This window comes from Phalangium opilio, unplaced genomic scaffold, assembly GCF_054372755.1.
Source record: "Phalangium opilio isolate 3A_F unplaced genomic scaffold, DU_Popi_V2 ptg000014l_1, whole genome shotgun sequence".
In the NCBI taxonomy this organism is placed as follows: domain Eukaryota; kingdom Metazoa; phylum Arthropoda; class Arachnida; order Opiliones; family Phalangiidae; genus Phalangium; species Phalangium opilio.
Genome location: NW_028324149.1, coordinates 4910871 through 4927242, shown reverse-complemented (window position 1 = coordinate 4927242; position 16372 = coordinate 4910871). Strand labels below are relative to the sequence as shown.

General features: G+C 38.9%; 2 protein-coding genes across 1 annotated transcript; one reads left to right on the top strand and one right to left on the bottom strand.

The window, feature by feature from the left end:
• Positions 1-16372, bottom strand: part of LOC149705301 (uncharacterized) — a 98655-nt gene that overhangs the window by 23551 nt on the left and 58732 nt on the right.
• On the top strand, positions 2207-5351 carry LOC149705308 (DNA (cytosine-5)-methyltransferase 1-like). The gene is made up of 6 exons (XM_089865588.1): positions 2207-2367; positions 3332-3431; positions 3713-3748; positions 3823-3915; positions 4519-4640; positions 4707-5351. Exons 1-6 carry the CDS (start codon positions 2315-2317, stop codon positions 4831-4833), a joined length of 531 nt encoding a protein of 176 aa, XP_089721714.1. The 5' UTR covers positions 2207-2314; the 3' UTR covers positions 4834-5351.

Below are 16372 nucleotides of genomic sequence, written 5' to 3'. Positions count from 1 at the left end.
TGGGAATACTTCAATTGAACTCTTTCCAGTTCAAACATTTCAGTAACTCTGAACACAGTTTGAGTACTATTGTTGCAAACTCTGTTTTCTGGTGAAGCAAACCCAATTAGAATTTTGTCCAAAGGTTTAGGTTCAGCTTGGTCACAAACATTGTTCACGGGAAAATTTGTTTGAACAGAGAAGTCGGATACAGTCTTGACAGGTAAATTAGTTTGGATTGAAGAGTCCTATACGATCTTAACTGGTGAATCTGTTTGGACAGAGAAGTTCGATACTATCTTCACTGGCAAATTAGTTTGGATGGAGAAGTCTGAAACAGTCTTCACTGGTAAATTAGTTTGGATAGAGACATCTGATAAAGTCTTCACTGATAAATTAATCAAAAATGTCTTGATTAGAATCAAGACCTAAAAAGTATCGATAAGACTGAGGTTATCACTTGTCTGAAGGATCAGATATTAATTTTTCTTTTTAATTGAAACTTAAATGTATGCTTAAGAAAAAACAACGTTCCATTACCGTTTTCCGTTGAAATAAATTATTTTACTGGTAATCAATTTCAAAAATTTACTTATCTCGGCTTTTCGACCACATTACATTAATTACTTTCGGGAGAGTACGTGTATGGTTTTTGCGTTTTAAAAGCTTCCTAAAGACGTTACATCCCCATTCGTGACCAGCACGCTTCGCAGTGGAACATTTTAATTATTCTAAAACCAATGGCGCCAAATTCAATAGGGACAGTAACATTTTTACTCGCGGTTTTGCAAAATGATGTAATATCAAGTGTACTTTAGTGAACCGTCGTATTGTTCTTTCTCATAGTTCAGGGCATGATCAGTGTTACTGCCAGATTTCTCTCTCTAGTTTCTAACAATGGTTAGAGACTATTTGATTTGGCGCGGCACAACGTTATATTCTAAGTAGCACAAAAGGAAAAAGAATCCATTTTTTTATATTTTGGTTTGAAATAAATAACTCATGATAGTAGTTATAACGAACAGAAAGTCAAGGGAATGGCACCGGTAATGAGCAGCAAAAAGAGAGGAAATTTTGCTTCAAGGTAGCAGAGGGACATGGTAGTGAAAATAGTAATCTAGAATTTTGTTCGTTCAAACCTTAATATATCATGAAATATTCAATTGAGGAGGCGGCACTACCTAGAAAGATTGATTTTGGCAGATGAAACCGACTTAAAAATAATTCCCTCGAAATATAAAATGGCGTCTAAAAATCTCTACGACGCGGTTATGAAAGCTTGTGCTTCTAAAAAGAAAACCAATTGGTGGGAAAGCTACTTTCGTGTTGAAACCAAAGCTATGGTTTTAAACACTGCAAACCACCTAGAATAATTTAATGGGATTTTGCCGACAGTTACCTCTGAAGAAATTGACAACTGTGCGATTAATCCCTACATATTTACACAAAGGAATTTTATAATTCACTAATTAGGCTACCCCTCGTTGCCCAAGTGTGAAAACAGACACTAAACAGTAAATTATCCTTGATTGCGTTTTGTTTCGGAAGACCTTTTTTCTTTTAACATCTTTCGAATTCAATAAAAATATGACTGATTAGAGGTTAATCTTAAAGCTAAACTGTTATGGGTCTAGAATAGAATGTTCTTAACAGCTACGGTTCACCTCTGTCCCAACCAAACCGTGAGAAGAACTGAACCAAAACACGATCAATTTCCGAAACGACATATATACAAACAAAGCGCTTTCTCAACTTAATGTGTATTGGGTTGACTTGCTAACTAACTCGGCTTTGTACCGCGTGTTTTAAGGGATTGGGGCCCACCCGGCAAGAGTGTCCTATCGGGATTCGGGTGTACCGTGTATGAGCAGTTCCCTTAAAAGCAACCGCGATTCCATAAGAACAGCGGCGTTGTTGAGAACTGCTGTTTTGGGAAATAGCAGTTTTTAGCTTGAGGTTTGAACAATTCTTAACCCTACAATTTACCTTACCTTTAAAGCGCAAAAAGATCATAATAGGCTAACCTACCCTAATACTATTCGGTATGCCTAAACCGACCCTAATACTACTGGGGTTTAAAGGGGCTGTTCGGACAGTGGGACAAACGACGATCTTCCTCATAGAGCTTAACATAGCGAGTGGGTAAAAAAGGAGAGGGGGTCGGACAGCCCCTTTAAATAACCAAATCTGAACTAATCTAACCAAACATACACCATCATGAGCGACAATTGTTTTTCACTCCTCCGCTGTACTGCTCTTTTGATTACTTTTTGCTCGTGTGTCTTTGCAGTTTTGTCAGCAACCCGACTGCGGTGAATGTGGAAATTGCAAGCAAATGACTAAATTTGGAGGTTCCGGTAAAAGCAAGCAAGCCTGCTTAAAGCGCAAGTGTGTATTGTTCTACATTATTTATTTTATTTACTATTTTACGGGTAGTGATTTTTAAATTTTGAGCCACGTACGGGTACTTAAAATTCTCACTTAATTCTTACTTAATTCGGGTGTTTGAAAAATTCCCACTGGGGTCGGGTACCCGGTTTTTTTTTCGGGTGTTTGAAAAATTTCCACTGGGGTCGGGTACCCGGTTTTTTTTTCGGGTATTTGAAAAATTCCCACTGTGGTCGGGTACCCGGGGTTTTTTTTTCGGGTATTTGAAAAATTCCCACTGGGGTCGGATACCCGGGGTTTTTTTTTCGGGTATTTGAAAAATTCCCACTGGGGTCGGATACCCGGGGTTTTTTTTCGGGTATTTGAAAAATTCCCCCTGGGGTCGGGTACCCTTTTTTTCGAGTATTTGAAAAATTCCCACTGGGGTCGGATACCCGGGGCTTTTTTTCGGGTATTTGAAAAATTCCCCCTGGGGTCGGGTACCCTTTTTTTCGGGTATTTGAAAAATTCCCACTGGGGTCGGATACCCGGGTTTTTTTTTCGGATATTTGAAAAATTCCCACTGGGCTCGGGTACTCGGGTTTTTTTATGGGTACTTGAAAAATTTCCTTTTGGAGTCGGGTACCCGGATTTTTCACGGGTCCTTGAAAAATTAGGCCTTGCCAAAGTGCCAATTTCGGGTAGCAATAATTATGTCGGGTACTTATCGGGTCAAAATAATATTTGTGAAAAAATACAGTAGTAAAACGCAAAGATTTAAGTTTATATGTCAACTTGAGTACCCGATTGACTTAAGCGTTGTCGCGGGTAATGGGCGGGAATATTTAAATAATGAAATGCTTTTGCGTATTAAGTAATTAAATTCCAGGGAAACGGGTACTCGCCCGGGGGGGGGGTTACTTTTTATTTGCTAGTGTCGCAATCTTATCGTGACGTATGAGGTACAATTTACATAAATCATTAGGTGTCTGAACATGACAATAGCGGACGAAGACGAAGTCGCAGATGAATATTGCAATGGAAGTAGTGATACTGAAGAGCAAAGTCGCAAATTGCCACCTGCAGTAAGTATTTTGTTGAGAAAGTAATTGCTGGAGTTTGGATTTGTTTGTGTTGAAGGGTCTGTAAGGAAGGGATCGGAGGGTTTTCTAAATATTGTTTGAAATACGTCACAGACACGTGACTGGGGAAAGGGTGGTTCGAAGAAATGGCGCCGCAATCTCGCGGAAACAAGGACTAAGCGTCCAGTCTCATTCTTCCGTTGAGTCTTTGTATCTTGGCGTCACCATGGACGGTGGATCTAGATTCACCGTCCATGATACAACATTATTTTTAAAATGTTAAGAGCCCCACAAAGAAGAAAAATGTCGAGGAGAAAAAGGTAATTCCTAATTTGTAAATCTTCATGTTCTATTGACGTCGAACTACAACTTTTTATTGCCTATTCATTTTAAGCGTAAAGGTACTGTTAAACCCATTGGCAAGCCCAGATTTGTGACGAAATCCAAAAGGAAGTGCTATTCGCGGATCAATGTACGAGGAGAAATTGTTAGTATGATTACATTAATTTTACAGGGCTGTCACGGGTCTGGGAAAACCTGGAAAGTCGGGGAATTTAAAAATGGGCCGGAAAAGTCAGGGAATTTCATTTTAGTGGGTAAATCTCTTGGACTGTTATTTATAGTTAAAATATTTCTTAATCATTTTGGTGCAACAAATACATTGGAAAACTTAATGTAGATAGAGTTTATTTAATCATGAGCAGTTAAACTGTGCTGTAAACACTTACTTTTTCGGCCTAAAAACGTCTGGGAAAATCTCGGAAAAAGGTCAGGGAAAATCTCGGAAAAAGGTCAGGGAAAGTCTCAGAAAAAGGTCAGGGAAAATCTCGGAAAAAGGTCAGGGAAAATCTCAGAAAAAGGTCAGGGAAAATCTCAGAAAAAGATCAGGGAAATTCTCAGAAAAAGGTCAGGGAAAATCTCAGAAAAAGGTCAGGGAAATTCTCAGAAAAAGGTCGGGGAAAATCTCAGAAAAAGGTCGGGGAAAACCTGGAAAATTAGTCAGGGAATTTGGTTCTGAAAATTCCGTGGCAACCCTGATTTAGGTATTTTCTATTTTACCATCATCTAGACTAAATAATTTCTTTGTCAGATAAATTCCGGTGATTTTGTCCTGGTTGAACCGGACGATTCGAAAGTCGCGTATTTCATCGCAAAATGCGCCTATTTTTACGAGGAAAATGGTAACATCATGTTTCACGCCCATTGGCTGAGGTAAATTTCTCCTAGAAGCGTTCAATTCCGCCACAAATGCTCTTATTACATTTGGTTTGTTTTCAGTCGCGCCTGCGAGACGATCTTGGGAGAAACCGGAGATGCCCACGAGGTCTTCTTGGAATCTCACTGCGAAAATGTCATTGCGATAGATATTTTCAAAAAATGTGATGTGAGTTTTCGCCGAACTTAACAGAATGCCCTTACAGGGATAGATGTAATTTTAGAAGCGGGAATGGGGAACGTTTAGTATTTACTTCAGTCCGATTCATATGAGCCCAGTAAAGAGCCCCTCCCTTCAACGCGTAACGAAAATGCTTAAACTAATTTTTGATGACGTTGCTGACGGGGACGGCGAAAAATACGTAATTCCTTTTTCAGGGTTCATACAAACCAGGAAAAATCAGGGAAATAGTTGACAAAAATCTCATGGAAATTTAGAAGTTTTAGTAAAATTCAGGGAAAGTTGCGTCAATCAGGGGCCAAGTGATTAAGCAAAATGTTCGTGAACATCCCCTCCATAGTATTAACATTACACTATATTTGGAGGCTCATAACTGTGGTTCTACTAGAGATAACGGGCATGTCCTTTTAGTATGCTATAGTCCTATTTGCCCCCCCCCGCCCGTCCTTCGATAGAATTAGCTCCATAGGATACTCCATATACGGGAAAAACCTGGGAAATTCAGGGAAGTAAATTGTAACCTTCCTTAGTAACAGGGCCCCCAGAGGTCCTATAATTCCTATAAAATCCTATATTTTTAAAACTGTCCTATAAAATCCTATAATTTTGGCTAAAATCGCCAAAAATCCTATAAAATCCTATAATTTTGAAATTTGGGCGAATTTTAAGCAACCCATCGGTTAAACCAAAAAAAAAAATATCATAAAATGGGAATGGTTTCCCTAATATTGTAGCTTATCCAGTTAAAAATAGCTCGGTATATTATATTATGGTGTACCACCATGGTGAGTTTTTCGTGTGGGCAGCTAATAGGGAGTCTATTTTTTGTCATTTGCTAGATCAAAAAAGGCAGTACTGGTGTTCTTTATAAAAAGAAAAATTAATATTTTACTGTCCTATATAATCCTTTAATTCTGCAAACCCCTGTTTGTCGGGGAAAATCTCAGAAAAAGGTCGGGGAAAATCTCATTAAAAGGTCGGGGAAAATCTTAGAAAAAGGTCGGGGAAAATCTCAGAAAAAGGTCGGGGAAAATCTCAGAAAAAGGTCAGGGAAAATCTCTGAAAAAGGTCAGGGAAAATCTCAGAAAAGGTCAGGGAAAATCTCAGAAAGAGGTCAGGGAAAACCTGGAAAAGTCAAGGAATTTGGTTCTGAAAACTCCATGGCAACCCTGGAGCGGAATCGCTAGAACACCGCTGCTTTTTGCGTAGAGTTGTGTCTTGGCTCGCTATAACTTGACTGAAAAGTGATAGAAATCCCCCCACTATCCTCGTAACAACCATTGTATTTGTTTTTTAGACCCGAAGACACTCATAAGGGGATGATGGGTGCTTATGAAAGTGATAACAATCTCCTTTATTGGAGTGACGAAGGTACGCTATTTTAACCTATTATTTTCAAGGGACTGCGAAGAAGCTATCGGCGGGCGGGTAAAAATTATTTGAAATACGTCACAGGCATCACTTGACAACAACAAGATACAAAGACTCCACATAGGGTGGGACTGGACACCGAGTCCTTGTTTTTCGCGAGATTACAGCGCAAATTCCCCGAAGTGCTTGTTTCCGAAATAAAACGAACTAAGCTTCTTTGAACCACGCCTCTCCTCGGTCACGTGACTCTGACGTATTTCAAATCATTTTTACCCAGCCGCCGATGCCTTCTTTACAGTCCCTTTAATTATCACGATTGAATGCAATGTTATCAATAATATTTTGCAGAGACGACGGTAGATTTCAACTTAGTCGAAGGAAAATGTTACGTTGTCTTCGTCGATAATTTAAACGAGTCTATTGAAAGCTATACGAATGGTGGTCCAGACAGGTTCTACTTTGAACAGCAGTATGACTCGAAGAGTCAACAATTTAGCGAACCACCCAGTAAAGCCAAAAAGATGGGTTCCAGAAAAAAAGTAAGAAAAATATTTCGCTTATCATTTTTTTAAGCATACGAAAATATAGCCTTATCGAATACTCGTCGAATATTAGGCCTATTATTCGCGAATACTTGTCGAATATCAAGGCCTACTATTGGCGAATATCAGTACTAATATTAGTACCCATTTATTACAAAATATTTATTCGGAAATGAAAATGACCATGCTTTTAGTGAAAGTATATTTTTAGGGGTTAATATTTCACATTTTGTACGCATCTTGGTACCTAAAATAGCGGAGTTAGGCCTTGGCCCTTTGCGAAATTGGTTGTCGAATATTTATCGAATAGTAAAGTCAGTTTTCGATATTCGTTCGAATTGTAAAAATGGGTACAAACGAATACCGAGACGGTTATTCGTCTCGATATTCGAACAAATTATCCGTTACAGACAAGTATTCTTTTTTAGACAGTGTTGACTCTGTCCTAGCTTTATCTCTGTTTCTGTCTAGTCTATTTTTATCTATAATGTCTACGTTTTTTGTGTCCAAATTTCTGATCTGTCTGACATCTTCTCTTCTGGTTTCTAAGGTAGGTCAGGTCAGGGATACTAGATGTTTTAAGGGGGATGCGCAGCTCGAGCCTTTTCATTTTTCACCTATTTCCCTTCGCGCCTGTGGCAGGGGTTATTTTAACGAGCGCCGTCTTGTTTTCCCCCTTTCAATGACAAATTGAAGTCCTATTCGGAGTATTCCTCCCCATTTTTTTGCGTCCCGCCGGACCTAAGCCGTTCCACAGTTAGCGCGCCTATTCCCCCTCCCCCCAATCATCCTTGATTTGAGCTTGAATGGTACTAAAATCTAGAAATCCGTTAGACCCTACTGTGCGTGACACGCCGATAACGCTTCTCAGGGTTCGTACGGAACCTGGAAAACCTGGATAAGTCAGGGATATGGAAAATAGGGGAAAAAGTCAGGGATAAGTCAGGGATTTAAACATCCTAAAAAGTCAGGGATAAGTCAGGGATTTAAACATCCTAAAAAGTCAGGGATATGTCAGGGATTTAGTTTGGTATATCAATCCATGCAATGAAAAATATGAGCCAGGTGTAAAAGTGGGTTCTGGTAAATACCTTAAAATGGTCAGGGATATTGCGAAAATTTGGTCAGGGATAACCTGGAAAAGTCAGGGATTTTCAATGTAAAAATTTCTTACGAACCCTGCTTCTACATTTTCCTCATCTCGCTTAACATCTAGAATCCCTGTATTTCTACATGCATGTCTAGAAACAGTTATTCCTCTTGCATTGAGCGCGATTACAATCTCACGAGCGATTCAACAATAATAAATCTGTCTTGCGATTGTCCCCGAGGCCACGTTATATAATCTGACAGAAAGTGGCAAAATTGTTCGTAGATTGCTTCGGAAATACTATACTCGTGATTTCTGGAGTAGTTTTTCATTCTGCCAATACCGAGGGGTCCGACATTTACACGAAATCCCGTACGCTTCTAGCGAAATCTTTCACACAAAATCACGAAATCTTTGCCGAAATTACGAAATTAAAGAGGAAATTCCGACATCTTTGGCGAAATCGAGGAAGAAATCACGAAATCTTCGTGAAATGGCGAAATCGAGGAAGAAATCACGAAATCTTGGCGAAATTAAAGAAGAAATCCTGATATCTTTGTCGAGATTACGAAATTAAAGAGGAAATTCCGACATCTTTGGCGAAATCACGAAATCATCGTGAAATGGCGAAATCGAGGAAGAAATCACGAAATCTTGGCGAAATTAAAGAAGAAATCCTGATATCTTTGTCGAAATTACGAAATCAAAGAGGAAATTCGAAAATCTTTATCGAAATCACGAAATTAAAGAGGAAATTCCGACATCTTTGGCGAAATCACGAAATCTTCGTGAAATGGCGAAATCGAGGAAGAAATCACGAAATCTTGGCGAAATTAAAGAAGAAATCCTGATGTCTTTGTCGAGATTACGAAATCAAAAAGGAAATTCCAAAATCTTTGGTGAAATCACGAAATTAAAGAGGAAATTCCGACATCTTTGGCGAAATCACGAAATCTTCGTGAAGTGGCGAAATCGAGGAAGAAATCACGAAATCTTGGCGAAATTAAAGAAGAAATCCTGATATCTTTGTCAAAATTACGAAATCAAAGAGGAAATTCCAAAATATTTGGTGAAATCACGAAATCCCGTACGTTTTTTTGGGAATGTGGGACCCCTCGGACAAAATGGCAGCGTTTAGTGTGTGATGCATTCTGATCTATCTTTTTATACGCGTCAGTTGCGAGCGGATATCATGCCAATCACGTTTAAAATCAGAGAGCAATCTATCTAGATCGATAGTTTTTAGAATGCTCCGAATCAATCATTTTGTAATTTCTCCATTTTACAGGTAAAAAGCTCCAGTAACCAAAATGGTGCGCTTGAATCGGGGAAGACTTCACAGAAATCCATTAATTTCTATGAAGAGAAGGCATATCCTACTATTGCGGAGAAGTTAGTTACGCTTGACATTTTTTCTGGATGCGGAGGTAATTAACTTTTAGTAATCCTCACAGGCCCGTGGCCACGGGGGGGCACCAGGGGGGAAACGCCCCCTCAAAAAAATATCCTGCCCCCTCAAATAATATTTAGCGCCCTTAAAATTTTCAAAATGCCCCTTATCAATTTAATGAATACTTCTATTTTGGTATACACAAATATTAAAACTATTTAGTATTTATATGATTTTTTAACTCGAGGTCTTTATCCTTGAGATATATCTTTGATTCACTTAAATGTTTTTTCTTCACCCTTTATTTGAATCCCTGGTATACTAGAATTCTTAGCTTTATGTCTTCATCGTTAAGTTCCTGGTTTTGTCTTCCAAAATATTTTATTGTCAGGGTAACATTTGGAGCCTCAACAGCGACTCGCGAGGCTAGCTCTTCCCGCTTTACTCGCGTGTTTCACTTCAACGACTAGCTACGTCATATCGTGCTCACGTGAAGCTTAACTTTGCAAGCCTACGAAAAAGATCTGACTAGAAATCTAGATTTAGAATTGTTTACTAACAAATTTAAACAGAAAAACCTCGTATAGGCATTCATAGTAATTTTTCTTTTCAATATAAAAATATTGTTTCATTTTCAAATGTTAAACGAGTATCAATAACCCTGTGTTTCTACTCCACTCGAGCCGAGTCGAGCTCTTGTCGAGCCAGTGCTAATTCTACTCCACTCGAGCGGAGTCGAGCTCTTGTCGAGCCAGTGCTAATTCTACTCCACTCGAGCCGAGTCGAGCTCTCGTCGAGCCAGTGCTGATTCTACTCCACTCGAGCCGAGTCGAGCTCTCGTCGAGCCAGTGCTAATTCTACTCCACTCGAGCCGAGTCGAGCTCTTGTCGAGCCAGTGCTAATTCTACTCCACTCGAGCCGAGTCGAGCTCTTGTCGAGCCAGCGCTAATTCTACTCCACTCGAGCCGAGTCAAGCAGGGAAAACCTGGAAAAGTCTGGGAATTTTAAAAATTTCAGCAAAGTCAGGGAATTTTATTTTAATGGGTAAAATTTCTGGAGATAAGTATTGAAAGAGTAATGAAAGTTTCTCCTCGCATCATCTCTTATCACAGAAAACTCTAGAGCAATCCTTAAAAATGTCTAGAATTGTTTCTATAAAGTAAATACCTTTAGAAAATCTCTTAAGAGTGAAAATGTTTCTTATTCATTTTGGTGCAACAAATACATTGGAAAACTTAATGTAGATCGAGTTTGTCATGCCCCCTTATTGAAGGCCACTGCCCCCTCAACGAAACCTTTCTGGCTACGGGCCTGAATCCTCAAACAGGGGCGTTAAAAATCTATATTGCAGTATGCCATGTATAGTAATTAACGTGCATTTATAGGACTAACTGAAGGTCTTCATCAAGCTGGCATTGCTGAAGCTAAATGGGCAATAGAAAAAGACGAAATGGCTGCCAACGCTTTTAAAGCTAATTTTCCCAACTGTAACGTCTTCACGGAAGACTGCAATCACTTACTTAAGGCTATTCTGGATGTATGTCTTCTTACGGGGTTCGTACACGATCTGGAAAAGTCAGAGAAATTTAAAATGGGCCTAAAATGTCAGGGAAATTTAAAATGGGCCTAAAATGTCAGGGAAATTTAAAATGGGCCTGAAAATATATATTGGATGGAAATTTGAACTCTGGATAACAGTATCAGGGTGACCTGAAAATGTGTTGTCTGAGATTTGACCACAGCCTCAAATTAGCTCCGGTTATTTATGGTTTACTTAAGTTAAATTAAATTTAACGAATTAATTGGCTAATTTTTATAACAATAACAACTCGTGCAAAAATGATTAGAGTGAATTTAGATTTGTTTTCAAATATGTTCGCCATGTACGTTATTGCAAAAGGTCAGGGAAATTTGTGGAATTTAGCCAGGGAAAACCTGGAAAAGTCAGGGAATTTCATTCCAAAAGTTTTGTACGAACCCTGTCTTAGTTCAGCAACTAAATGTAACCTTACTAATATCCTAAGTGTTTAATTTCAGGGCCAGAAAGTAGATAAGATGGGCCGTAGTTTGCCATCTAAAGGAGAGGTTCAACTACTCTGCGGGGGCCCCCCATGTCAAGGCTTCAGTGGCCTAAATCGATTTAACTCGGGACAATATTCCCGTTTTAAGGTGAGTAAATGATGAAAGTGCCGTAACTTTTTTTGGTTTTGGTAATTAAATGAAATCATACTCATTCAGGGAGCCCGGCGGTCCAATCATTCCTATAAAATACTATATTTTTGAACCAGTCCTATATTATCCTATAATTTCGTGAAAAGTCCTATAGTATCCTATATTTTTGACTTGCTCCAAGTTTTCGTATAGTTTAGCAGCAAAATCATCAAAATTTAGCTTTTTTTTATCGAGATCACATTTGAATAGACACCGAAATTGCTTCAAAGGCTCGCTTAGGATTTTTTATATATTATATTTTAATTAAGTTCCTCTGAATTTTCAAAGGAAAATCCAATTGATTCCCCCCCACCCTTTTTTGAGATTTTTCAACATAGTTTAAGCCCCAAAATTGTATTATATATGAGCATTTTAGTCCTATAAAAACACGTGATTTTTTTTCTCCTATAAAATCCTATAATACCGGGAAAAAATTCCTATTTTTCCTATAAATTTCTGACTGGCCTCCCTGCTCATTAACTACATAATAGACATTAGATTGTTAGATGGGTTCCTTCCATGAGTATGACACTACCTATACCTCGTAATGCTAGAGACAGCTCGAGCTAGTTCGAGAACGCATTAAAGGGAGGGTGAAGTGGAAAATCAAGTGATTTGTTTTTTTCGATTCTTCTACTAATTATAAGACCTTGTAACGGAATCGACGTCCGTTAACAAGGCGTTCAGTCAATCCTTATAAAGGAGGACCGTAGTCACAACGCTAAGTGTTAAAAACATATTAACCAGGTTCTTTCTTGGATGTGCCGCTTTCGGAGGTCCTTGGTTGGAGACTAACTTTTAACCTTATTTTAAATTAGAAGACATTGCGATAGATAAAAAACTCTTTGAACTTTTATTAACATAAATTAAACATAAATCATAAAAGAAGTGTCTGAACCACGCTGTTCAGCAACGGTGACGACTACATTTTAACTGACTGTGAATGCGACTGCGTTGAGATAATAGAAAATTTCTCTTTATTCCTGGGATGCTAACTCCTTTCCGCAAAAGGGGGAAGGGTGGCAACCGGAAATAGCTAGATGTGTGGGGTCGAGGTAGTTACAAGACGGCAGTGGACTGAGCATAAACCAGAGGTTTAAAATTTTAGGCTTCCGTACACTGTCGTCTGCAACAGTAGCCCTAAACCGTTGCAACCTATCTGCGTAGTGAAACGTCCAGAAAATATCTCCGAATGATTTTAAAATTCAAATTAGATTGAGATTTTATGGATATTTGAAATAAGGACCTCTGACCAATCGCGTAACACTCTGCCTTCTTGTTAACAAAATTCTCGTGGCACGATCCATGCCGACTGAAATTTAGAGCGAGATTTTGTTAACAGGAAGGCAGGGCGTTACGCGATTGGTCGGAGGTCCTTTTTTCAAATTATCCTTAAAATCTGAATCTCATTTGAATTTTAAAATCATTCGGAGATATTTCCTGAATGTTTCACTTCGCAGAATGGCCTTATAATTAGAAGAATCGATAAAAAATCACTAGATTTTCCACTTCACCCTCCCTTTAAGCGAGAATTGACTACAATCGGTGGTTAATTTTGCAGTCCATGTAGTCTGTACTTAGCCTTGGACAGCTTCTCACCAGGTTTCGTTTTACCCAGAATCAAAAGTCTATTATGTAAGGTCCCCATTATTCAGAAACAAAGTCAATTTAAGTCATTAGCAAGTGCCCCTAATGAAGGAATCAGGTAAGGGAATTTCATCGCCCCCTGTCGGACTCGGGAGGTACCACAAAGCGGAGCTGACGTAATCGAATTTCGTATTGGGCATGTCTTAGTCTAAAAGAATGAATCGTAGGCAGGTTTAAAATTGGCGGCGGCCACTAAACGGTACCCGCCGCCATTCCCCAATTGGTGAAAAAGTTGAAAGTCCTATCCTAACTTCCGGTATAAGCAAACAGCCTAGGAATTATAGAAGGCGCTTTTATCGTACCCGCCAAATTTTCAAAATGTTGATACGAGTACAATGCCGGTGGTATAGGACCTAATTGGGGACTCATACTTATGGGAACCTTACATACTAGACTTATGCCAGAATCTATCACCTACGTCAGTCACTTTAAGACAAACTTATGGCCAAAATATCTTACGAACTTATGCTAATAGACATAACGGAAATTGTCGATGTGCGTAGTTAATTCAGGTTTGGAGGATTGATACTATTTGCACCAGGGAGGCCAGGCTACTTGGCGGACATAATGTAGTACCAAGTAGCCTCGCCTCCTGCCGTGTAATTTGTATCAATCCTCATCGTCTGGTTTCCTTTCCTGTTAAAGTATGTTTAAAACAAGTTGGGAAAACCAAAATATTACCTCTCCGAGTCAAGACGACTACTTACAAACTTATTTACCCAGATATGGAAATGTTTCTTAAGTTAAAATCTATGAAATATTAAAGCAGTATACAAAGCACAGCAAATATACTGTAAATCAGACGACATTTTACATCCAATAATGATATACTTGTACACATTAAAATCATCCGATGGGGGAAAAACGGGAAATGAAGAGATAAAACTATGGAGGGATATTACCTTTACGTGTTTGTAAAGGCCCAATTTTCTACTCCTCAACTGTATGTCCTCTATGTTCAAAGCCATATTCACAACAGGGTTGCATTGTAAACACTATCCTTTCGTTTCATCTCAACGATTTTCTTAGTTTGTCAACATGACTGTTAACGTTACATAACACCAAAGCTTATTTGTGGCTACACACACTGAAAGTAAATGCGTACCATAAAAAGCATGAAAACACGAAGCTATTATCCGATTACGATCAGACCTTTCACTGGTCTGGGCTGCGTTCAGCAGAGCTCACCAAAAAAGACAGCGGATTTTGGAAATGTTTACCGGTGAGGTCTGTCGTCATAGCTTTTCTCCGGTCATCGGCGTTTTATAAATGACGCTAGCGCAATAAAGCGTGCAAGGTACCAAGGCTTAACAAAAATTGTATGATAACATATTTATAGAGATAGATAACAACTTTTATAATTAAAATTAGAAACTAACATATCTTTTAAAATTCTCGCGTGATCAACTGGTTTCACGCCAATTAAATAGCTATAGTCCCATAGTGCTATTTGTATTAATTCCTCCATGGTTTTTTCGCCAAGCTGAGAACTATGCGTTTTACGTCACGTTATCCAAAGAGCCGACTATTTTCTTTGAAGACCGCGCTAGCTCAGCGCTTAGCACCGTGACGTCAAAATTCAAAAACAAAATCCCGTTATGTAGGACACTGCTAATAGCGCTGGGCTCTGCTGAACGCGGCCCAGATTTCCACCATGATTTTATAATCTAAGCCTAATTATTTAAAAGTGTATTTAACTTTCGGCTCACTCTGAACCGTTAATGTCTCTGCATTACAGAAACGAAAACCAAACCCAAGCGTTTACTATTTGGTTCACTAGGCCTATTGACAAATAAAATTTCATTTGACCAACATAGTAGCGTTGTGCTTGTATACACTTTAGAAAGGATTATGCTATAAACACATGTAGTATAGCTTAAGTATTATATAAACATCCATTTTAAATAATAATATTAAAAAAAATCTTTGGAATATCAAAATGAAATAGAGCTTTAAAGCTACAAAAGTACTAAATACATCATAATTACGAAAAATATTTCCACATATTCACTTTATATTAAGGATAAAGGGAATATTATGGTTCTGTAGGATTCATTTACACATCAAAACAAAACGAACTTCTAGCGCAGCGCACTACTGTAACAACGGACGGACACACACAGACAAAAACATAGACTGCTTTTTAACTCTTTCCGTATTAATTTTGAATTGAGAAACAAGATTATCTTAAATATTAAAATAAATATAATTAATATTTAATATTTTCTTCGTTAGTTATTCGCCTTATTGAACGTTACATCGTTTTAAAAAAGAACAATTAAACATTCTTGAGAGACTTGACTAATATTGGCGTTTGAAATGAAGCATACGCCGGTTGCTTCGCCTTTATCAAATAGGTAGTATATAAGGGTGTCGAACTACAGTTAAAAGCAAGAACAACCGCAATTGCGAAAACCTATCGTGGACAACCCACCCTAGGGAGGCTAGACGTTTCTCGTAACCCTAGCTGATCGCCGCGAATGTCTTAAACCCAACGATGACGATGGAGTAGAAGCCAGGTGTGCAGACTGGTGTCCATGTGTGATGGACAAAAACAAAGACCAGAAGATGGTGGTGTAGAAGCCAGGTGTGCAGACTGGTGTCCATGTGGGATGGACAAAAACAAAGACCAGAAGATGGTGGTGTAGAAGCCAGGTGTGCAGACTGGTGTCCATGTGGGATGGACAATGACCTGAAGATGGTGGTGTTAGAAGCCAGTAAGTACAGACTGGTGTCCATGTGGGATGGACAAAAACAAAGACCAGAAGATGGTGGTGGTTAGAAGCCAGTATGTACAGACTGGTGTCCATGTGGGATGGACGAAGGCCTTAAGATGGTGGTGATTAGAAGCCAGTAAGTACAGACTGGTGTCCGTGTGGGATGGACAAAGACCAGAAGATGGTGGTGTGAGAACTCAAGTAGAGTAGCCATTTCCGTGACTGTGAAAGCAGTTCGGAAATGGCGAACACGTTTGCTCCGATTTGGAAACTGCGAACGCGGTCACGTGGGTGTAACAACAGACACACACACAGACACACAGACAGACAGACAGACACACAGACACACACGATCGTTTCAGAACCTCTCCGTGACATACGTCACTCGGAGAGGTAAAAAGTCAATTTTTGAGTTCAATTAGTTTCAAATTATTGTTCAAACCTTAAATTCATACTCGAAAAATCTTGATACGACCTCGAATTTGGAGCTCGAAATTAAATGTCTCGAATGGAAACCGAAATTAAATTAGTAGAAATGACCCAAAATGAGATGGTCTTAACGGAAAAGTTGCATGAAACC

Bases quoted from the DNA above. Each gene is read 5' to 3' on its own strand.
- LOC149705308 (XM_089865588.1), top strand. From the start codon at position 2,315: ATGACTAAATTTGGAGGTTCCGGTAAAAGCAAGCAAGCCTGCTTAAAG. The intron at 3,749-3,822 runs GTAATTCCTAAT...ATTCATTTTAAG, and splicing joins AAAATGTCGAGGAGAAAAAG to CGTAAAGGTACTGTTAAACC. The intron at 3,916-4,518 runs GTTAGTATGATT...TTTCTTTGTCAG, and splicing joins TCAATGTACGAGGAGAAATT to ATAAATTCCGGTGATTTTGT.